The sequence below is a fragment of the Takifugu rubripes genome, chromosome 15 (assembly GCF_901000725.2).
Source record: "Takifugu rubripes chromosome 15, fTakRub1.2, whole genome shotgun sequence".
In the NCBI taxonomy this organism is placed as follows: domain Eukaryota; kingdom Metazoa; phylum Chordata; class Actinopteri; order Tetraodontiformes; family Tetraodontidae; genus Takifugu; species Takifugu rubripes.
The window spans coordinates 2,912,092-2,937,232 of NC_042299.1; the positions used below are offsets into that span (position 1 = coordinate 2,912,092).

At 44.0% G+C, this 25,141-nt stretch overlaps 1 protein-coding gene across 6 annotated transcripts in view; it reads right to left on the bottom strand.

Moving 5' to 3' along the window:
- robo3 (roundabout, axon guidance receptor, homolog 3 (Drosophila)) overlaps nucleotides 1-25,141 on the bottom strand; it is an 85,711-nt gene that overhangs the window by 48,850 nt on the left and 11,720 nt on the right. The window contains exon 1 of one of the 6 annotated variants that reach the window (XM_029848821.1): nucleotides 6,324-6,827. The exons of the other annotated variants lie outside the window; for them this stretch is intronic. Within the exon in view, the coding sequence (XP_029704681.1) occupies nucleotides 6,324-6,390 (67 nt within the window). The 5' untranslated portion in view covers nucleotides 6,391-6,827. Of the gene's footprint in view, nucleotides 1-6,323; nucleotides 6,828-25,141 lie in introns of those variants that run through there. 6 annotated transcript variants of the gene reach the window in all.

Genomic DNA, 25,141 nt, shown 5'->3' on the forward strand with positions numbered 1-25,141 from the left:
GAAAAAGGAAATCGGGTGTTTTTATCGTGTCCCTCCAGGGGCTGGCAACAGATTCATGAGCTGGGGGCTCAATTGCTTTCTTTCTGCTAGTCTTTAATAAAATGAGAAGAAAAACAGTCCAGACATCCAAGCAGAATAAAGTTCTCTGCAGAGAAAAGCGGTTTGGTTCAGTGTTTGACCAAATGAACAAGGGAGAAGTATTTTTCACTGTAGATAGTGAGAAAACACTGTAGCTTTTCTGGACAGGCAGAAAAAAGACCACAAAGCCCAAAAGACCATTTTAAAACAAAGAATAATTCATTCTAAATTATGACTGTGAGGCCAGGGGTTTAATTACTTTACACTCTGTTTTAGTTCCAAGAGCAGCACCCCATCTAGGTGAATTAATACACTATTTTCAGCCTGCAGTATGTTCTCCTATAAAACATCTAGTAACATTGAAACAGGGGTTCTGCAAATCTACTCTGGCAGCATCTGTCAAACTATTTCCATAAAGCAGAAATTATCATCCAAAACAGATTAATCTCATTTGTTAGCATCCAATTGTTTCAGTGGAAGAGCATGTTTCTTCCACCGAGAGGAACGTTGGGCTGCAGCGTTACGAAGGAACAAGAGAGCAATGCCTTTAATTTTAATGGGAAGCCCAGCAGACCAGAAGTAACAAATGACAAAAACTGGGGAAGGAAATAACAAAAGATATTAGCGGTCCTGGTGTTGGCAAAGATGTTTGCTGCCATGATGCTCCTCTGTGCTGTTTTGATGTTCATTCAGGCATCAACAATGGTTCACTGTGCTTCTCAGTTTTGCTGGAAACCTCAGGACAGTGTCCCAAAGGGGCCTTGGAGATCCCACAGACCAGACCACAAATGTTCAGCTTCACCACTGGGTGCACAAACATGGCTTGTGATTAAAGGGTAAGGCTGGGGAGCCTCGAGAGGCTCTCACAAACAGAGCCACCATAACTGCGGGGAAATGCCACCGGCTTCCTGTGAGGCCCACAGCAACATATTAGATCTGAGTCCACGTCTACACACATGCACACAGTCTGATTACTATCAGCTATCTGTCTGAGCGCATGCATCACGCAAATCACTGAGGGAGGAAAGGGTCGAGACGTGGACTTCCTGAGTCCACATGTAAAAAAAGAAAGCTGAAGAGTTGTGCAAATAACGTAAAGGTTGATCAAATATGGACAGAACCTATAGTTTTCTTTTAAAATGGAGTCCTCCAACACACTATTGTGCTGATCTCCTCCCTCTTTAAAACCTTAAAACACCATGCAGCGCTTAAAAGGTTTATGGTCAGATGTCATTAACCATCATTTTCTGGGTTTGTCCCAAGTTTAAAAAGTATGACAGAATGATCAGAGACAGGATGGAAAGCATCCTTATTACATATTGCATATCGGATAGCATATTGCCGGTTGCCAGACTTAAAAAATGGTTGAGCAATGGCCGACGCAGCCTAGGTGATGCCCACCCCCCCCCCCCCCTCCTTTACTAAGAGTTCATAGAAAAATATGCACTTAGAGAAAAAATCTTGACTTCTTACTCCAACAAAAAAAAGGAACATTTCCAAAGTAGAAACTGAAATTCTCTCTGTTGACTGTCTAAATGACAGATTTGGACAGAAGTGATAACAGATCAAATGAGCTTTTTCATATTTCATATTTGCCAAATCTTCATTTTCAGGACATCCCACACTGTCGTGCACCACAGCTGCTGCCTGAGGCAGCGGCAGAGACCCTCGGACTGTCTCACGTCAGGTAACTCCAGGGGCTGCCGCTGTGCAGAAACAACTGCAGACATCCCATCAGAATCCACAACCTCTGTTGGACAATGACCAGCAACACAATATTCCTTTCAATCAGATGTTGCCCTCAAAATAACAACACTAATGTTGCAACGAACCGTCTATTACCCAAGTCCAAGCGCGTGCCTTCAGGACTACTCTGTATCCTGAAATCCTGCTATGGTTACATTTGTGGTTCTGCTTTGGTTAGCCGCACTCATACAGCCATTCTTTGGGTTCTGCAGAGCTGGCTAGATAAAATATGTGCCAATGATCAGCTCCATAAAAGCAGATCTGGAGCAAAAATCCTGTCTTGTCACTTCTCTTCAGCGATATCTGCATCGGGACAGATTTCCTCAGCATATTTACGCCACCTTTGTTGTACAAAGGTGGCGTAAATATGAGTAAATATGAGTGGGACATTTTCCATGACACTGGATTATTTTGCTCTTTGCACTGACTGTTGCCCAGTTAGTTGTATTACTCCACAGTGTTAAGGGTGTTTGGTTCACATCAGTTTTCTGTAGCTACAATTAAGGCGGGGCCAGCCCTCCTAAAACCTCTGGAACTAATTCTGGAGGCCATCCATCTGTCTGCAGCCCGAGCTGCGGCGTTCAGGCCGTATTGTGCGGGGCCCCACGGGTATGTTGCACTTGAGACCTGCGAGGAGGAGCGATAGCTGACTTCTCCTGTCAGCACTCGCTGCTAAACAGAGCTTGGTGTCGTCACAGTGCTTTGATGGGGAAATCTAAGAGGGACTGTGTTTGCTCTGGCACCCAGCACTGGGAATTAACTCACTACATATACATCTGGTTTGACAATAGCCCATAAGGCACTTGCAAACACAAAGCTGAGGCCGTTATTCTCCCTTGCTTTAGCAAATCCCAATTAATCTGTAATAACTAGTTGTATTCTTGTTGATGCACATCAATGGCTTTCCTTGATGTTAACTGCAGAAACATACCAATCCAATCTGGTAACCAGTTTTTAGGAATGTATTGAGTCATACAGAAGTTGTGTAACAGCTCATCTGTTCTTCCCCGGGTATCAATAAGAGCTGGCTGAAAACTTGGTCCATTTTCAGGAGATGCACAGCGTATTTCATTGTATTATGCAAGACGCACTGAGCTATTGACAAGCTGATTGATCTGCGAGGAACAGATGGGAGGCAGCTGGGGGAGGGGAAGTGTGCGTTTGCTCCCAAAGTGACGACAAAGCTCTCGCTGTCCTCTTCTCGGCACAAAATAAAATATGTGGTGTCAGTTTATAACAGCGCCACTGCGTGTTGCCCGAATCTGCAGGTACTGTAAGAACAGCATTCAGCGGCTGAAGGAGGTCAAGAATAATCAGACAAAATTCACCTTTTGTAGAGGAAAAGGGCTGATAATGAGCTAATAATCATATTTTACTACTTTTAGGTAAATAATTTGAGGATGCTTGAGCATAAAGTCTCAACAAAGAGAAATAAGAATTAAAGAAATTCTAATGAGTTTCTAGGACCCCTGTGTGGTTATTATAGACAAAGCCTTGATGACAAGAGACTTAATCAAGGTTACACAAACCTCATCTGTAGATGATCATCTCGAGACACTGAGGTCAAATTCTGATGTCAGATTTCAATTATTACCAACAAACCTCTGATTTTATTTTCCAGTTGAACAAAGGTGCCTTAAAGACAGAACAAAAATCTGTTTTGGGGGTCACTACGATTCACTACAGCCTAATATGTCCTCCTAATATGTGTCTCTGCGGACTGAAAAGTTGGACACAGAAGAAACCACTGACAGTAAGGTCAACATAAGCAAAAGCAACATCAGGACTGCACAGAAAACTCTTGATTAATCTGATCACTGCTTATTTTCGGCTTTGATTTTATGTGATTCGGTGTAATTAATGTATTTGCATGTATGATGTGTGTCCATTCTCTTCTCTGTCCATCCTCCTCTCTATATGAGCCTGGTCCTTCTCAAGGTTTCTTCCTGTTAAAGGGGAGTTCTTCCTCGCCACTGTTGCTCGTTGGCTGTCAGGCGCTGGGTTTCTGCCGAGCACCCAGGAAATTGATTGTAACAGATGCTATATAAATGAAATGACTTGATTTTATGTGACAAAATAATATTGCAACCATTTAGGGATCAAACTACACGTTCACATTAAGTATAAAGCTTGTTGACAGCAGGGTCGGAAACAGATGTTTTTTCTCCTAACTGAAGAGTTCAGTCACTGTAACCATAACTGAAATTCTGCTACAGCTCCGAGTTGGTGTGTAGACACGTTAGGGTTCACAGCTGTGCTGGTGGTGATCACAGCCGGTTCCTGAGCACCTTCAGACCTTCAGTGCATTTTGAGATTTCATGTAATCACGTGCTGTTTAAATGACAGACATGATGTCCTTTTTCCCTTCATGGATTTTACAATCAAAGTCAGCATTAAAGGCAGCACCATATGTGACGATCAGGCAAAAGTAAAAGTGCCAAAAAAAACAGCCTGGAGGAGAAATAGCCAAAATATAATGAAGGTCAACACTGGAAACAGAGCTTCTGTAAAAAGTCCCTGTCAAATCAGACAAAGTGAGACAAAACGCAATGAAAAAATCTGTTCACATTGTAAATAACTTCATTACTGCACTTTTTTCCCAATATTTTTTTAAATTGTTGGATGAAATAGCTGCAATTTCTTGTTACTTAAAGGCTAAAAAACTAAAGAAATCTCCCAAATTTAAACAGCACCTGGAATCCATTAAACCAAGCGAGGTCAGTGAGGATGATGGTGAGTCCTGAATACCTCAAATGAAAGAGCATAACTGGAACTGGGACTGTTCAACCAGGAGCAGCCTTGATTATTCTGCTATTTCGACCATGTTATGCTAAACCCAAATTGTGCAAGCTTCATTTGATCTGGTGACCAGCACGGGTGCATTGACTTAACCCCCACATGGTGACAAACACGTGGTGCGCTGGCGGCGGGCGCAGGCAGACTGCGGCGTTGACTGATGGTGACAGAGATGACTGACAACAACAGCCCAGGCTCTGGTGTCACCTTACTGAGCAAACAGGGTGAAGAGGAGCCCGTCGAGACGAGGCTCCGACTGCCGCCAGGACAATCTGGACCACTCTCTCCTTTTCAGATCAGAAGCGAGGTTCGATAAATCCTAACGTGTAAAATCAGTACACGCTTTTTTCTTTGTCTTAGCTAGATTGCACGCATCTCTCCAATGCAGTGCGTGCAGACCAGACGAGCATCTGGGCCCAGCGGAGGAGCGCAACCACAGCTGCTCATTTCATATGCGACAGCTTTACAATCACCAGATCCAGGCCCGAACATACTGCTGTCACACGGCGTCTCCGCCCCGTTGAGTCACAGAAAAATTACTTTTCAACACTGCAGACTGGTGGTGGACAATAATGAAGAGCCAAAGACTCTGTAATCCACAACCATGGAGCCTGAGTCACATCAGATGTGGAACAAATAATACCGCTTTGCCTCAGTTGACAACAAAAGAAAGATAAAATGAATTAAATACCAACTATGAATATGAATAAGTAAATAAAACAATGCAGAACTTTGTACATGGAAAGATGTATGCTGAAGGGGCTATTTTATTTGACTAATTCATTAATTACATCTTATTAATAGTATTTAAAATTGATCTCTCTCCCTCTTTTATCGTACCTGCTCGATTTCAATAGTCTATTGTTATGTTCTCCAGTTCAGTAAATGCAGACTTCTAATGTGATGATTCCCATATCAATCAAATGATTCATAAACAATAAGAAAATGCATAATTAGATGTAAGGGAAAATGATCTTTATCCAGCATCACTGCATGTTGCATCAGAGCTGAATACAGCTACTTTCCAAGATTGCTCGTAAACTGATGTGAAAAAGCGTCTTAATCAGAAATGAATCCCACACTAAGGCTTTTCAGACCATCCTCACTTTCTGCTGTAAATTGCTGTGGATTCTGAAGCCAAAGCAAAGGAGTGAGCGTTACCTTTTAACAAAATACAGAAAATGGTGAGGCCAGCAGACCTGCAGTACATTCTGCCACTTCCAAAAGCCCAAACTATTTCTGGAGCTCTCTAGCTGCACAAGGAAAGAGGACAGTGTGACATGTAACGAAGCAGCATCCGGGAAAAGGCTTTTATCCCAAACAAAAACAGAAATCATGTATTTTTCAGTACACTTGGTCCTACACCTCCACTGGCTTTATTATAGTAGCTCATTTCTGCAGCTGCATGCAGTCCAGTGTTCTGTCCCCTAATGGCTGCAATAATAGAGATAAATGAGCAGGCTGAAAGTCAGATTTCAGTTGGGAGCAGATGCTTGTGTGGATCCGCGGTCCCCTGGGCGAGCCACTCAACGGGGCTGCATATGGGCTGCTGCTCTCCCGTCGGCTGGTCTAACTGGTCGTTTACATGGTATCACCAGGAGGACTAGCGGCGCGCGTTCAGGACTGGTTTTAAAGGTGGGAAATCAAAGGTCCGGGGTTCTTCGTCCATACGCAGAGCAACACAAAAGTGATTTTCAACTTACCATATATAGACGTCCCGAGGGTGAACACAAACAGCAGAGGGACCAGAGTGTGACGGCGCTTCATCATTCACAGAGCGGCTACCCAGAGGCAGAGTTGCTGCGCATCCAAACACACGCGTAAAAGCTCTCCAGTCTCTACCAACTGCATCAAACTCCACGTGCAGCTTCCGAGACACCACGGCCACAAAATAACCCCCCACTCATCTCTCAAGAACTTTTTTTTAAAAAAATCTGTCCACCTGTCTGTGTCTAGTCCCGTGGCCAGTGCGCAAAAAGCGAGGTACAGGTGATGAGCGCACAGGCGGCTGTAAGTGTCAGGCTGCGCCCGGTCCCTCCGGGAGTCAGCGCCTCATTTAGTCCAGTTTCTTGTATGAACATGAGACAAAATGAAGAGTCAGAGAAGCTCTCCCGGTGACGGATTCATGTCGGTGCCTCCGGGAGACTTTTTCTCTCCGTTACGCACGCAAATCCCAGGACCCTCCTGCCTCGCTCCTACAACTCTTCCAAACTGAACACGTAGCGCAGACCTAACATGCTGCCATCAACTCGAGCAAGATACGCTTCCGGCTTTGCTTTCAAAATAAAACAGACGTTCCACGGCCCGGCGTCCACAAAATCTGAAGTTAAACCGATTAACGGGAGTAATAATGAAAATAGAGGGCAGACTTGGGACAAATTTAAGGAACTCAAGCAAATTCGAGTAAATGTTTGCAAAACCATGATCAAAAATCCTAATCTCTTCTTTGCAAAATTACATCAATGATAGCCCACAAAGTCGGTCTTCATGATATGCAACGTAAAATTTTGCCCATAATATAGTCACAGTAATATATTAGTACCATATTTTTTAATTTTTTTTACATTTTTTTCCCAATGATTAAAATAATAAAACATTGCTTCCCCCCTCAAGTACGACTACTGATAACAGTAGTTGTTGAACCAATCTGTTACTGATTGAGTGTTTGCTTTTGAAAGTAGACTCGTATTATTTCCGTTTAGTTCGTGTTTTGACCAAACGCTTTACTTTACTAGCAGCACTCAATTAAAGGGACAGTGCACTCTTTATTCAATACTTTGGATTGTGGACAAAAATATATTACATTTCAAAAATTTTTAGCGTTTAGACCACGATAGAATTTGTCCTTTTAATAGACATATATAACAAATTAAATATATATATCATAAGAGTAACATGTGCAACCAGATTATATTATTTATTTTTTTGTTCTAAGCAACATTTAAATTTCCCTGAAACATTCAAAGAATCCAATTCATCCTGATCATTTCTTTTACATTTTTGATTATAAATTATTAAGACACACAGAATCCAGTAGTAACATCAGTAATACTATGATTAAATAATTAGATTCTACTGATAGTATTTTCACACTGATGTATAATCCAATTTCACAGCTAAATTTTACAGCTAAACAGGGATTCCATCAGGGATCCTCTACAAGTGATTACGCTCGGTTTAAATCCACAGCAAGCGATCCCTTTTTGATGTTACCTTGGTTGGAGTAGTGCAAATGTCATCGTGTTTATCAGAGTTGCTATCCAACCACCAAGCTATAAATTACATTGGCAGCCATATGAAGCCAAATGCTAATTTGCCTTACAAGCGAAGGACCTTTGATCGTGCCGACTGCGGTGTCATGTATACAAATCAGGCGCGAGGAGATCCACACACCACTGCAGAATGTCAGTATTTATCTGAAGCGTCCTCTGCCTGCTGCTGATGGGAAAAGAAAAGTAATATTACACATGCCAGGAGATAGAGTCGAATGCGGCCAATGAGACTCGACCTTGCAGGAGCCACAATTGCACAAGGAGGAATGATTGGTTGGAGCGCTGCTGAGCTGAATAAATATTAGGGGTCAGACAGAGCCTGTAAACACAAAGCTCCTGACATTTATAGAAATGCACTGGATGGTGGTGAATACTAACAGGAGCTCCTCAACATTAGCTGAAATCTTTGTATGTCACTGAAGCCACCTCTCAGAATAAACAACCTCCTTTTGGGCTGAGGCTGTGCTTAAATGCCCCCAATAATTCTTTCATGTTTAATGCATGTACATGTTTAATTTAATTGCAAAAACTGATTAATTGAGCACTGCACTGTGATTGAATAAAACATGATGAGGCCCTCTGCTAAATGCATTTCTGCTAGCCTGTGACTGATGCCGCTTCTGTGGTTCTTCCATCAAACGTTTGGTTTGGCTGTCAGTGGAATCAAACACTCCATGAATTTAGACTAATTATCCACATTAGGTGCTGAATTACAATGACAGCCCGTCAGTGCCGCGCTGCTCTTCTCACAGCTGAGCCATAGATCACAGAATTACAGTATTTCCACTCTACAAAAGCCCATTTTAATGATGAGAGTTTTGCTATTTATTCAAGCATCGCAAGGTGAGCTTTCTCTGAAATGTCAGCATTAAAAACCAGGACTTATACAGTCTCATTATTCAGGAAACATTAACCCTATAGCTTCTCAGTCCTGTGCCTTTTTGTCATTATAAAATTGAAGCAGACCGAGTTATTTCAAAAGTTTAAAGCTTCCTTTCTTTTCCTTTTGAGCAGCATAAACAGGTCAAACCTACATCTCGTATTTTTCCCAGACTTATATACTAAAAACGTACAATTTAGTTACCGCTAGTTTCACTCTCGTGTCTGCACCCCATAAAGGAATACATACGTTATCATCTTCCATGAACATTTAAGGTAGTGTTAATTCCCCCTCAGGATTAAACTTAGCAGATCATCTCTCCAGCTATCCATGATTTATTGATTTACATGTTCTAGATGTTAATTAGAGCTAATATTGTTCAGAAGCAGGACGTATGTTCATGATATTGCATGTCAAAATGTATTACTGTTGCTTTTTGGTTGACTGGTACTGACTGCTGATTTACACCCCCAACCACTCCGAAGCATTGTTCATTCTGAAAGTGTCTCCAAGCTGGCATGGCCGACTGTGATGGAACATTTATCATGTGGTCACAGCGCAGAGGTGCTACAACAGCTGGAAGCAAAAAAATAAGTGTGTATTAAGATAGCATCGGCAGCACGCAGTGCATTTAATAGATTCTGGGTCCTGGCAGTCTTGTGTATGTGTCCCTATACCCAATGTTGCTGTGGAGTATGAATATAGCAGCCTATCAGGATTGGAGCCTGTTATCTGACCATTTCTTTTAAAAACATAAGCACTCTTTCTCATTAAGAGCATATCATGTGAATCTATAGGCAACAGCAGTAATGAGAGCCCTATATGTCTGCACCTTCCCCGACCTAGAGCTGGTAATGGGGAGCGGGGCCCTTTAAGAGGCCCCACTGAAGCGATTCTATTATAGATTAATTGATTAAGATGGTGGCACAGTGAGATGACAATATATCTCTTTATTGATCTGCCTTTCAGTGAGATTGGCTCTAAGTCAACCTTCCCAAGGGAGCAAGAGGGAAGGGCAGGAAGAAAAGGGGAAAAGGGAAAAGGGGGGAGTTATTAAGACCCAACAGTTTCCTGTTTCTGCCAGTCCAGCTTGATTTAAACATCATCAGACATCTCTAATGTCACACTCAAAAAGAATTTTCTTTTTTTTTTAACCAGCTGAGACCGCAGGAATGTAAAAAGTTTACCTCTGCATAGGTGGCACGTGCAGACTACCTACATACACCAAGGAGAAAACGAGCTGAACCTTCCCAACCTCATGTACGGTGGATTAAAACCCCACGCGCCATCTGTTGGCACCTCAATCAGCACACTGAAGGGAGCGTATGGAGATCGAGTGGGTTGTTGTGTCGTTGCCACCGCTCGTCGTGACAGCGTTGGGATCACACACATTTTCCACATTCCTACCTGTTAAACTGGACAAACTTCATCACTTGTAATTATGACCACATATAACCACATAGGATGTCACGCCGACTGAGGATGACTGACAGCTTTCACCAAAAAAAGCTTATTCAAATGCCTTGAGTGTATTTTCTGTCTTGTCTTTCCTTTGAATTACCAAGATGAAACACACATGAAGTAATGTATGCAGACGGCTGCTGGAATAACAATATTTTTAGCCTCCTCATCTGTAAACTAGTGCTGCCGTGCGGAATGATTGTCAGCACGGATCTATCAGCTCTCATTAGCGCAGGACTCGCTCTGCTGATACTGTGTTTACTGGAGCATTTACTAAATTACTAAATGAACATGTTATTTGTTTCAGTGGCTTCAAAACAACCAGTATTTGAAATGAGGTACACACATTTTACCAGAAATTGTAAAAAACACAAGTTTCCTACTTAAAAAATAACCTGATGACAGATTGAAACTTGTTCTGATCCACTCTGAAAATACCGAAACAGTCACTCATCATGCATAAAACGGAGTTGCCTCATTTATCAGCGTAATTTGGGGTGAATGTGCATTTTTAAGGATTCATACAGCTCCTGTCTAGAAATTATTGGAAAAATAGAAAAGGATTCATGCCATCCAGTATATAGCAAGGAAATGAGGTATCCTTAGACATACACAGACACACACAGACACACACACACACACACACTGCTATTATTTTCTACTGCCTTCTACACAGAACATAATGAGATGCCACAGGAGCCATTCAAATGTAACACTTAGTCACTCAGCATGAAAGAAGCTAATTTCTACAAAAATCCCGCCAGAAGTAAAAAAACAACAACAACAAAAAAAAAGAAACAGATTTCGAGATTTTTGGGCTTTCTTTTTAAATAAACAAAAAAAAGCTTTTTGACGTGCATTCTTTTCACCAGTCTGAGCAGATCTGTAGGGTTATTATTTAGTGTTTTTAATCGTAACTGGGAAGAAAAGCAGGGAGGAAAGTAACGGCACCAGAGGATGGCCTTGAATTTCATCACCAGACACCTCTTATCCTTTACGCAGAGACGTGCAGGAACCTTTTGTTCTCAGGCTCGATTGTGACCCGATGATCGCTCCTGTTGGGGAAGGGGGGGGAGATGAGATTCTGCTTGTTATTTCAGCTGTGTTGATTCAAACACATTTTAATTCCAGGACACTGCTGTTATTGGCAGGTTGGAAATAGGTTTAATAAAGCAAAATAAAAAGCATTTGCATCTAAAACACCTCCTGCAATATTGAAGTCTTTGTTAATACGAGGGAAAGATGTTTGTCTAAAGGATGTAAAACAGTATCACAGTATTTTGCTTTTAGTCTATATATGTATATATGTTGATGTGTATTCTTATTTTTAATGTGTATTGAATTAAAGTCTACTAATAATTCCCTGAAGGGAGTTAATATCTGCTGTGCAGTAGGTGTAAAGGGTGATATTGTGGAGTGTGACATGACTGAAGCAGATAAGAGTCAGTCAATAATCCAGGCTGAAACCAACAGTGTGTGTGAGCTTCGAAGGAATTTAAGCAAACAGCTTCAAACAGTCCATCGGGGGTTTTAAATGCAGGATTAAAAGGTGACAGTATCGATAAATACGTGTGTTACCATAAGATCTCAGAATAGAAAGACAGAAAAGAACACTGCGGTTGTCAGTGTAGCCAGTGTGTGTGTGAGGAGGACGGATGGGATCTGTTACCCGTGGACAGGCTGCTTTGTGGATGCAACCATCTGTCATCCATCATGACGTAAGTCAAGAGGCTACATGCATCTGATGTCATCATTCGTGGCCCTTCTGAGTCTGGTGCCGTTGCTAGGAGTCACCAAATGAACTTCATAACCGGGAAACTTTACGGTATGGAGACTAATTAATGCCGTCGTATAGATCGTGGGTGTTTTCACAGCTGACGCCTCATCAGCCTTGCATCACTTCTGCCTTCAAAACCTTCAACGTCTCATTATGTCACTCACCAGTTCTACTTTAAACATTTCACGCAGCACACCGATGAGGTGGGAGACGCCATTATCACATTCCTCTCTGCTCTTACGAGCTGTCAGTCCTCCTAGAAGTATATGAGTGCCCTTCAAGTGTGGGGGGGGCAATTGTTCTCTCAGCTTTTTATTTAACTGTAGCCAACTTGACCTTTACAAAATTGCTGACCATGCCATGCTGATTGACCAGATGAAGCCAAGAAGGATTTGGAGCACAAAGAATGAAGCAGGCTCTTTCAGGAAGGTTGACGTCTCCTGAGACAGGTTCATCTGTGCTCTCTGGGGTTTACCTGGTTCTCAGGTATCTTTCACTCGGGAGTAACTAAACCTTCAGGAATGTTTGCAGATATTTGGACTCATCATCTCACATTTTAGCCCGGAGGTGTTGCGGATTATGCTGACAGCCTCTGAAGAGAGTCAGGAAAGCCCAGCAGACACAGGAGAGCATTGAGAGGAATGAAGCTCCATGTAAAATGAAACTCCTCCAAAAAGACCTTTGGGGTGGATTCAGAAGGGAGCAGCAGAAGAGCTGTAGGACCAGATGGTATTCTGTACTTCTAAAGGCTGGAGTTTCCTCACATTTTAAGACAATCTACAATCCCTCCACAGGCTCCAGATGTTTGAAAATGGCAGCACCTTCTGTAGAGGAGCTCCATTATCATTATCTCACAGGCAGAAAATGAATAAAATTTGAATTAATAAAGTAAAAAAAAGAACTGGTAACTCTTCAATCCACTCTCACATTGATTTCTCTGAATTGTCCTTGTGCTTAAAACACCTCAGAGGTTTGACTAATGTCCAGAAAATCTCGTCGATTGAATCAAACCGCGGATAATTCAGGGGGATCGTGGAGTTTCTGTTGTGGAGTCGTGAGATTGCCCGATTATTAACGACTGATCGCGTTCGTGATCCATTACCGTGGTTGATGTGATAACCGGGCTGAACCGAAACACGCAGGAGAGCAGGGGCGCACGTGCACGCACACACGTGCACACGGTTTTTCCTCTTTTGTTTGAGCCAGCTGGATCCGGGTGGGTACAAGGACGCCGCTCTCTGCTGCTCCTGAAGAAAACCTTTAGACTCCTGGCGTCTGGCAGGAGGAGACCTCAGAATCAGGCGGCAGCCAGAAGATCTGGCAAATCCTCCCTGCCAGCCAGCCAGCGGCAGCGCCGCCACAATGACCCCATCCAGCCTGGATTCATGACTTGCGTGAGTAGAGTGAAGAACCAAGCCGAACAGGCAGCAGGAGGGTTTTCATGCTTTCATTAGAGACGTCTATCTAAGAGTAAACAACCCCTCCCCAGCACCTCCATCATCCTCCCCTTCTTTTGTCTCCCACGCTCTATAATGGTGACAGCAAAGACCACAGTTCTCACTTTAATGTCTCCTAGCTTTACTGCCCTGCTCAGGTCTCCCCCCCTTCCCCCCGGCCTTTTCTGATTTACAACACCCCCCCAGTGGCTGCCGGGGAGAAGGGGGAAAGCTCGAAGCAGTGAAAGGAGAGGAATTCATTGTTCCCCCTCCAATGTCTCTCTTTATTTATGACATCTCCAACCTGACTGGGGACGCTTGCTAACCCTGGGGAGAATGTGGACCACAAGTGATGGTCACCAAGCTGACTGATTACAAGACAGCAGATCCCCCCCCCCCCCCAACCACCACCACCACCACCACCACACACACACACACACAAACCCCCCAATCCAAATCACTCTGGGGGAGGCAGCTGACTGACTGTAGAACAGAGGTTTACCTCCAACATCACATGACCTCTTTAAAAAACGCCAACGCTTAGATAAGCAAATACTGACTCGCTTTTTCTTGCTATTTTTGTGGGGGGGAAAAATGCACCTACCAACCTCCTGGCTGATTTGTTTATTGATTGTAGCATATAACTAGTGATATGAAGTCAATTGTTTAATAAAGTGAAATTGTAAAAATTGTGAAGTCTTCTCCCATTAAGAAATGTAGCTAGCATCTGTTCGGTGAGCCATTTTTAAGAGGGTGTGGTGGGTGCAGGAGCTTGTCCCACCTGTCATGGGACAAATTCAATCAATAACTGATTATTAATTCATTATCAAACACATTCATCCACATTCTGTGATGTAAAATAGAGAAAATCATATCAAATCAAATCAAATCAAATCAATCTTTATTTATATAGCGTCTTATACAATCAAAATTGTTTCAAGGCGCTTTCCAGAATCCCAGGGCCTGACCCCAGACAAGCAACAGTGGCAAGGAAAAACTCCCCTTTAACAGGAAGAAACCTTGAGCAGGACCAGGCTCATGTAGGGGGACCCTCCTGCTGATGGGGGGGCTGGGTAAAGAGAGAGGAGAGGAGAGGAGAGGAGAGGAGAGGAGAGGAGAGGAGAGGAGAGGAGAGGAGAGGAGAGGAGAGGAGAGGAGAGGAGAGGAGAGGAGAGGAGAGGAGAGGAGAGGAGAGGAGAGGAGAGGAGAGGAGAGGAGAGGAAAGGAGAGGGATATGAGAATATGAGAAAATCATGCGAACAATAACTCGGGCAATTCTTATTTGGACATTTAGAGAAGGTGCAATTGAGTCATGATGACGCTGCAGACAGACATTTTCCCATCCATCCTGAGGTCACGAGGCCACCGCAGCATTCCTGTTCTCCTCATCGCTGTGTTGCATGTTAGATAAGCGTAGCAGCACTGAGCAGCTGCTGTCTGACAGGAAGTCTACCTGCTCAGCTGACTCAGCAGTTTGTGACTCTCCAGGACAAATGTGGATGTTAGAGGATTCTCCCGGTGTTTAACGACACTGACACCTGTTTGACTGACTTTTACAGCAGGTGGGGAAGCCAAAGAGCGAAGCCGCGTGTCGAGCCAGGAAGCTCTTCACTGAGGAAAGTCCTCTTCCTCCATAAACACCACTGATATGAATCAAGCACACAGCTGCCCAGACAACTGTTCTGCACTGCGCATTATTTACACTCCATTACCTTTTCCTGCATCCTGCAGCTACAGCCATGACAGTGTTTACACACGTACTGCAGAGGGCAAAGCAGTTCACACACACATCTTTAAAATGATGCATTTGCAAATGATGCAGCTGGGCTGTAACTTGTAATGATACAAATGAGCCCTTCTGCCCATAGTCATTAAACAAGAACAATAAAAAAGCAAAATAAACTGTAATTATTTTTACTATAAATGTTAGCTATCTTGGTGATGCTAATGGAAAATGCTGTTTTTACTCCAAAGTTCAACAGACAGCCGGTAAAAGTGTATAAATTCTGCAGAGGCTCGTCACCATGCAGGCTAAAAGTCAGTGGCATTGACAGACCATCAAAGACGGTGAGTGAGGAGAGGTTGAGGATGAGCAACTATCGTTTGTCTTTTTTCCTTTTGAGCGTTTCAGATGAGCCATGTTTCGTGCCAGCGTGGGGAGACGGGAGGCCGTGTAGCGTGTGGCGCTCTAGCCCAGACTCACTGGCTGCCGCTCAGCTCAAATGAGAGATGACAGATAAAAAAGGCAACAAAGGAAGAACGCAAAAGCGAAGTAAACAGGAGCATAAGTGTGAATGAATGAACCTCAGGCGTGTCAGCTACATGTGTAGAAGCGCATAAATCTTTTCCACGTGGAATCTCAATACGTGTATTTTCTACCTGTGATTGAAAGCGGCACCAGTTGTTGCATGTTTGTGTGTATTGGGACTAAATGATGTCACCAGTGACATACTGGGAGTATTCCTGTCTTATAAGTAATCCATCTGGACAGAGCCTAGCGGTTGCTGTGGGTAAAGTGCTGGAAGCTACCTCAGACACCTGTGAGCATTTCCATGAATACCTCTCCTCTCCTCTCCTCTCCTCTCCTCTCCTCTCCTCTCCTCTCCTCTCCTCTCCTCTCCTCTACCTGTCCTCCCCCCTCTCCTCTCCTCTCCTCTCCTCTCCTCTCCTCTCCTCTCCTCTCCTCTCCTCTCCTCTCCTCTCCTCTACCTGTCCTCCCCCCTCTCCTCTCCTCTCCTCTCCTCTCCTCTCCTCTCCTCTCCTCTCCTCTCCTCTCCTCTCCTCTCCTCTCCTCTCCTCTCCTCTCTTTACCCATCCGGCCATCAGCAGGATGGTCCCCCTACATGAGCCTGGTCCTGCTCAAGGTTTCTTCCTGTTAAAGGGGAGTTTTTCCTGCCACTGTTGCTTGTTGGGGGTCAGGCCCTGGGATTCTGGAAAGTGCCTAGAAACAATTCTGATTGTAACAGACTCTATATAAATAAAGCTTGCTTGCTTGCTTGCTTGCTTGCTTGATTGATTGATTGATTGATTGATTGATTGATTGATTGATTGACTGATGTTGACACACATTCTTTGTATCAATAATAGCATTAATCCTTCACAACGACGTCCAGCCCCCAACCCTGAGGAGCACCGTCTGCTTCTTCTGGGAGATATTTGACCACGGCCTGATGGCAAAAAAGACTAAATATTAAGTTTTGTGGGTGTGACAGTGCAAATGAACTGTTCCTTTGTCTTCATGTGTGAAAGTGCGTGCTGAGAGCAGGGGTTTGTACTGCTGGATTTTTTTCCCGATTTGCATTTGTCGTTCTTTTGTCCGCCTCTTCTTCCTGTCTATTCAGTTTTTTTTCTCTCCAAAATGCTGCTTTTATTTCCAACATCACGCTTCCAGAGCTTCATTTCCCCCAGTTGTTAAGCTGCAGGCTGGACAAGACGGAGAGAGACCGAATGAATGTTGAACAGATGGAATAAACTATTCGCAACGCTCTGCAACCTTGAGCTGAGTCCTTCAACTGTCCACCACAATGCGACCTATTAGCACTGGCTACTTATCATCAGCATTGGCATCTAATTCCCCTTTTTACTGTTGCAAAGTGTGACATTCAGAGCCACTCGAGCTTTTTGTTTATTGTTTCAGTAACGTCTTTCATTTTTCCAAACTGCAGCGTCAATGAAAGGAAATCTACCCGTTAGCGAGACATTTAGCTTGGTGCTAAATGGAGCCAAAATGACATCAGAATTCTTGATTGTTTGTTTTTTTTAGGTCATTTTCATATTAAACCACATCTGAAATGAACATTTTATATAATTTTATAGTGATGTGAGCATAATAAAGGTCTGTATTTCCTAATTATGGGATAAATTTCACCATGTCATTGATATTAATGAATGTGTGTCGTAACTGCCTTATTACTGTACCATGTTTATTGAAAAAGGCAGCAAATGAATTCTGGGGTAGAAAGGCACAGGTGTGGGATAGAACATTGGGATACATTGTTCTGAAACACGGGAATTTTAAGAAATGGAAAGGTAATATAACGTGAAGTGATAATAAACATTGCTAATGCACAACTTCAGGGGCTTTAAAATATTAATCTCCCTATTTTTACAAGACACAAGAATGTGTAATAAGCCAGGGGGCTCAACAAGGCACCTAAGTAAATTGTCTGAATATGATGAAATATCATTATTTAATCATTAACGATCGGGGGGTGCGTGTAGTCCTCATTTGACATTGACGTGCACGTGTAAGTTTAATAGCAGAGGAGAGAAGAGGGGAAAACATGAACTACAAAGGATTGATTATGCAGAACGCAACATCCAGATGGTGCAACAACACACAAGGTAAAAAAGAGTCCTCACATGATGCTCCTGTTAGGTCTGCGAGTAAATTCCTTTAATTACAGTCTCATGGAGGCTGCAGAAGTATGTTTTTAATGCAACCGGCAGATCAGTGCTCTCAGCCCAATTAAAGTAAGCTCATAAATAACACAAACAATGGAGCTCTCCCAGCAGACAAACACAAACACACACACACACAGAGTGCATGGTCTGCAGTGGATACCTACATTTCAACAACACCCCCTATATAGCTGCTCTTCAGACTTATTCTACACACAGATAGTGCAGATTGAATGCTATCAGAAGCTTTCCTGGACAAATTGGCTGAGGCTTAGGCCTCAAGACTGCAGCGACTTTAATTGGCCACTGTTGTTTTTTGCTACAGCATAATGAGGGATTTCTCTTAAACCAAGCGAACGGAGACACACACACACCCACACACACATTGTTTGACCGCAGTTTGAGCGTGCTTGCGGTGCAGTGTGACGACTGAGCCCCAGATGGCCCTCCGTGGCCACATCTCCTGCCAACAAAGCACACACCCGTCATTCACTCCTGACTCATTAGCTATAGCCTCTCTTTATGGTCCTCCTCGGATGTTTAATTCTGCATGCTGCTCAATTTAAATCTGCGTGTCGCTGCCATTAAATGTTAATAAAGTGCCACCGCTGTGACCTTGAAGCGAAGCCTGTTCTCCATCATCTTTAAATGGAGATATTAGCAAGAATATCTTGCTGATCGTGGCTGGTTGAGAGAAAAAGGCTCCAAATTGAATACATTTGAAGAGTTGACTGAATAGCAAATGTACCAAATGTTCTTTTTTGCAGGAAAACAAGACTGAAACATTAATGATGACACAAAGGAGAGCCTGTCTGCACAAAGCTAGCAGAATTCACTCAGCCCAGACCTGATGATAGCGAAACCAGCTGGACCTGTGACCTTACTCTAACATAAACATACACACAGAGATAGAGACATACAGGTGAACAACTCTAAACAACTCTGTTGTATTTTTGGTGGTGTGGGGGGGTCCTAATGCTGTAATCTGAACAATTAGATCCAGCCTGAGCAGCTTTTCTTCTTAGATGTTAGGAAGTCAACGCAGCAGCTAAGTTTCCAAGTTGTTACGATAATGATCATTTTTATGGTAAAATATTAATTCTTTTCAGAAGAAAGGTCTGCGCTCGACATACACACACACACACACACACATACACACACACACACACCAATTCTTTAATGTCTTGTCCATTGATTAAGATTGATGCCGAGGATTCCCCTTAATTAGCATTCATCCAGGAGGTGGGACATGTGTGTGTGGGTGTGTGTGCACGCGTTTGTGTGTGTGTGCGCCTTTGGTTGGAACTTGTTGATCCGTAATGAACTGAGAACAAATCAGACCACGTGGGTGTGAATTTGTTGACACGCGACCATCGCAGCTCATTGCCGAGGAAACAAAGGCTGAGCAGCTTTGATTCCAGTTACCCTTCAAACATTTCAGTGCTCCAGGGATTCAATTAAAAATGGCAATTATCTTTTTCACAAAAGAAGCCACCTCCCCTCTGTTTTCCCCTGGAACGGCAGCACCAGTGAGCAGCGGCCTGGATCCCAGTTACCCTGCGGTGTCTCAGCTAACACAAATTCGAAATATTCCTAACAAATCACCCATAAAGTGGGAAAAGTGACAAGGAAAAAAATTCCTGCTTGCATTTCCATCAAACATTTCCCCCCCTACACAGCGGTCAAGAGCTGCTCTTTGGTCCTCAGTGGGTATTTTTTTGCAATATTATTTCATAATCAGGTGTAACATGTGTTTACAAATGTTACAAATTTCACATGTGTCATATATATTTTCAGTCATTAATAATCAACTGATGCAACAAAAACCCGAGTGAAACCTTTGGTAACTACAATGTTTATTTTTATTAAAGGGACCTTTTCAATTGCATTCTGCAGGTGTTTATACTAAAATGTGACGTGATATTTTGTGATTTAAATGCTAATTTAGCTGTAATAGCTAATGGTCGAACCAGTTTTTGAAATGCAGATTAATAAGTTTGTAAAGAATTAATCATTTGTGGCGCGTCTGGTTTCCTGCCTGTAGTTTAGACAACTTTGATCCCATCGAGCAGCCAGATTTTTCCATGAGCTGCAAAGCTTCAGCGCTACATTCCCTCAACTCTCCCCCCTTTACCGCCCCCGCTCATGCTTGCCTAAAGTTGACAGGGCACAACGCCAGTTTCCAGTGTTGGAGGTAGGTGGGAACGTGTTGATAGTGTGGAAGTGGAAATGAAGCTTCTGGGTGTCATGTGGACGACCAAAGAGGTGAAGAACATCCTCCTGAGACAGGATATTTCTCCACGTGGACGACCTCATGCGGCTCAGATGCCCGTTTCATCTTTTGATCCAAATTAATGTTGTGCTCAATAACAGCTTTCAAAGTCTTAACTTGTGAATTATTTAAGCCAATGAGCTACGTTGCCCCGGCGCATTTTTCATTCCCGTTTCTCAAGCCGTCAAAAGTCCGCGTTGTTTCCCTCGGCTGCCTTTTATGTCCTTGTTTGAAGGCGATAGGATGTGTCTTTTTCATCGCCCGTCTTCATGCCTGTCCTGTCTTCTGCAGCTCCGGCTTTTTACAGCCTCCGTGAAAACCGGAAAAAGGTGGAGTGCCTTCTCCGGGTCAAGGAGGAGATCCTGCCCCAAGTGGAGGAGTTCAAGTACCTCGGGGTCTTGTTCACGAGTGAGGGAAGAATGGAGCAGGAGATCGACAGGCGGATCCGTAGTGGTGAAGAGAGAGCTGAGCCGAAAGGCGAAGCTCTCGATTTACCGGTCGATCTTCGTTCCTACCCTCACCTATGGTCATGAGCTTTGGGTAATGACCGAAAAAACAAGATCACGGGTACAAGCGGCCGAAATGAGCTTCCTCCGTAGGGTGGCTGGGCTCTCCCTTAGATAGGGTGAGGAGCTCTGCCATCCGGGAGGAGCTCGGAGTAGAGCCGCTGCTCCTCCGCGTTGAGAGGAGCCAGATGAGGTGGCTTGGGCATCTAGTCAGGATGCCCCCTGGACGCCTCCCTGGTGAGGTGTTCAGGGCATGTCCCTCCGGTAGGAGGCCCCCGGGAAGACCCAGGACACGCTGGAGAGACTATGTCTCTCGACTGGTCTTGGAACGCCTGGGGATCCCTCCGGATGAGCTGGAAGAAGAAGCTGGGGAGAGGGAAGTCTGGGCTTCTCTGCTTAGGCTGCTGCCCCCGCGACCCGACCCCGGATAAGCGGCTGATGATGATGATGATGATGATGATGATGATGATGATGCGGTTAATGAAGACAAAATGATCTTGGTGCCGATTAGAAGACAAAATGGTTTGGGAATATTTGGGAACGATTGAGTCGTTTTTCCATCCGATCTGATGTATCCTCTTTTCTCTGAACTCATATCGTACAGATCAGGATTGTATTCTTCAGGAATACACGGGATGGACGGCACGCCGTCTCAGTGTCCCCACCCCAGGGACATCAATATGCAGACCTGTCTTGACTGTTTATGCGCCTGTTTGTTTAATGCTAATCCGAAAAAAACCCTGCATGTGTTCATCGCCTGCGTGCTGCAAACATGGGAGCTGACGGATGAGAGCTGCGACGGGCCTCGATCCCTCTGCTGATATGGGTCGGGTGAATGGCATTGTGGGAAAAAGGGGGGAGGGGTATCACAGATTCAAGAAGACACAACTTTTTTGTAACCCTTAGACAGGCATTGCTGTGTGTGTGTGTCTATGCCTGTGTGTGTGTGTGTGTGTGTGTGTGTGTGTGTGTGTGTGTGTGTGTGTGTGTGTGCACCAAGGGGGTACAAGAGCCAAAAATAGTGGGACCAGAGGAATTGTCTCCCCTCCAGTCCTCATCCAGCATTGATTGTTTTTATTGATCGTGTCTGTCCTTCAACATGGGAGACGATTCACATGACACACACACACACACACACACACACTCACACACACACACACACTAACACACACACACACCTAATATCACAACCTGTGTGTGACAGCCAAGCAATCGCAGATACACCAGGGCAAATAAATTAAAGTAAAGCTTTGCTACCCAGAAATTCTTTGTCTCCCTGCAGGTAACAATGTGCACCGAGGTCACCTGACAAAGACTTACGGCTTCTTTAGTTTAATGTGTGTGAGGACGAGCACAAAATCACTCCCTCAGCTTCAGTCAGGCTGTTTTCGAGACAATGAAAAGCAGGCAGACGACCTTGCAAGGCCGCTAACCGCGAGAAAAGCTGTTAATATTTCATTATTACACTGGGTCTTCCAGACCTTCCCCCTAGAGGTGTGTGTGTGTGTGTGTGTGTGTTGGGTGAGGGGTTTCGGTGGGGGGGTGATGATGTCCTGTCAGATTTACATTCTGTTTGCAGCTTTTTGCTGTTTTGCTGTACACGATTCCTTCACACAGATTAAAAAAAACATCTGACTGCATCGTGTGACCCACCAACCTTGAGCCTGATGCTAAAGAGACGTTAAACCTGCCGATTGTGAGCTAAGACACGTGGCCATGAACTCAAAATGTCCATTTTCTCTCTAATGTAATAGATCAATATATGATAAAATGAACCAGTCCTGCTCTTGCTATTCAATTACCCAAAACAAGCTGTAGTTGGGTGTAATTGAAATTTAGCCAATGAAAAACTCAAAGCTCTGCCAATTTACTCTCACAAAGACGCCCTCAGGGGAGAAATGTAAGCTACTAGCTTACAGGCATGTCATAAAATGACCTGTGGGGAAGGCTGAGGTTTAGCCGTCGAAAATTAGCATATCCAGATGTAGCGGCCTTGATTTGATTTCATTGCGTTAATTGGATTTGGTGTGCTGTGCAGCCGCGGACCTAAAGTTGAAGGTCTGGACTTGACAGCAGCTGCGGGTGGATCGCCAGCACAGCTCAAGGATGACGGTAAACCAGTGTGAGTTGAGAATGTTAATGAAGAGAAGGGCTGTCACACGAGGCTGCCGCTACACGCCGCGCCAAACGCGAATCATCGCGGCGGATCTGCGCCATGATTGGGATTCCTTTATTTAAACACCGAACCGGGTCTTGTTGGAGGGCAGCAGAGGGTGGAACAAACTCCAACTTGCATTACATGATTGTTAACGCCGTGACCTTTGACACAGCAATCAGCAACGAAATGTCAGAATGCATGTTTAGATCAAGCAGCCGGTGTTTGCAGTGCACGTACCCACATACCACGTGCACTGCTGTAAAGGATGGATTGCTTTTTGGAGGGGGCGGATGATCTATTTACACACGTCCTGCTGACATAGGTTAATAGCCACAACGCTAATGCTAATCAAAAACAGCATTTCTTAGACAAATTGGAATGAAACTACGTTCAGAAAATATAAAGTAGGCAGCAGACAAACTTTAAAGGCTTAAAAATGATCTGTGTTTGCTGGAAAGTTCTTTCTTCCGAAAGGATTTTCACCACCATCTTCTCCCACTTTATCCCTTCCCGGGGTTCAGAACAGATTTACATTAATTACGGCCGTTTATCAAAAGACTAAATGTAAAGATATAAAGAAGCTCACAGGTATTAAGTACTTTAACTGTTGCCTCTGTGGAGCCTAATGGGGAAAATTTGCAATGTAAATGAGCTCTCATCAGCTCCAGACTAGGTTCACTGTCGGTGTTGTACTGTTTAGGTTATTGAAGGTATGGAAATGCTGCTCTCCTGCTCTGTCCCAGGCTCAGTGAACTTCACTTTACACCTCAGCAGGTAGTTTTTTGGTGAGCCTGACCAAGCAGTGGTCAGCGGCCTGTTGCCTGTGGAGCCACTCTGCTTCATTCCCATGCTAATATTAGCAAAATACTGGTTTATGTGCATCAGGCAGCGTGACAGCAGGACCCGCAGGGTCCGACGCAGGAGTAAGAGAGGTAAAGATTTGCTTTTAGACGTTGCTGTTTAAAAGAAACGCTGAGAAATTGATTTGGACCGAGAGAGCTGTGGGGTAATTTTACAGCTCCGAGTTTTGCTGCATTCAAGTCATGACTCTCGCTCTCCTCATTAGCCCTTTCCAGCTGCTCCTCTGACATCTTACACTTCATCCAGACCCCCCCAACGTCCCCAGGAAAGACCATCATTGTCAGAGCACTTCAGATGCGTGCCCAGTCATTTAGGCCAGAGCCTCTGACGCATTACACTTCAATAAATGAACTGTGTGGGGCTTTTGTGTCCACGTCTTTTGTCTCGCCCACACACTTTCACCACCACCAGCTTTGCCAGCACCAACACGGTGGCAGCAGACAAAGACGCACTGTCCATTAGCGTAATTGGACACTTTAGTTGCTGTGAAGGCAGCGCTGCCCAGTAGCTTTTCATGAATAAAATATTAGCCGTTACCTGGCGACTGCAGGCCCAAAAATTTGGTCCGTTAAATACTGTATATATATACATATATATATATAAATCACTAATCATCAATTTAATCATCAATTTAATCTGTTGCTTGTGTCACCTGTAGTCTTGACTGATTTTGTGGAACATCCAATTTCAGATTGTTCAGCTGTGAGTAATTCTTCAAGTGCTATTTTTCTACAAGGATATTAGCATTTGTGATGGAAGTGTTTCTCCAACACTGATTTATTTAGCATTTTGATTTTTGACCTGCTATCTGTGTGGTGCTAAAAGCACGATGTGGTTGCATGCATCGTGAAGGTGCTGCTGCTAACTCCCAGCGGATGATCTTCCTCAGACCTGCCTGCCTCCCCCCAACTCCTCAGGGTCCCTGATGAAGTGTGGATCCCCCATCAAAAGCTGCAGGAAGCCCGAGTCCTCCATTTCAATTCAACGCAGCGCTGATAAGTCGAGTTTGATAACGGCCGCTGTTGATCTCTTATCGGGTGCACATATAAGAGGTCTGCACAGGACATCTTAGAAAGACGCAAAGGAATTTCACGTAGATGAGAAGAGCAGATGCTGTAGGTATCATTTCCATCATTCTTTCCCAAAATTCAAGCTATCGGAATGCTAACACCCTAAAAACGCCCAGTAGGTGTTCAGCCAGGATCGTATTGAATTTAGAATTTGTCGTCCGTAGGAGGCGTTCTGCTGCTGCTCCAGCTGTCATTGCGTGCTTCCATTATTGTTACAGTAACCGTCTAGAGGTGAGAAAACCAGTCGGTAAGTGGAGTCAACAACGAAATCGATGGCATCACAGTGAGCCAGATCTCATCTGTCAATCATGGATCAACTGACATTTGACATTTCATTGACTTCATTTTCGCACTGACATTAAACAAATGAAGGACAGACTGGAGAGATTTCCATGGAGTCCCTGAACAGGATCGATCCTCCTGATCA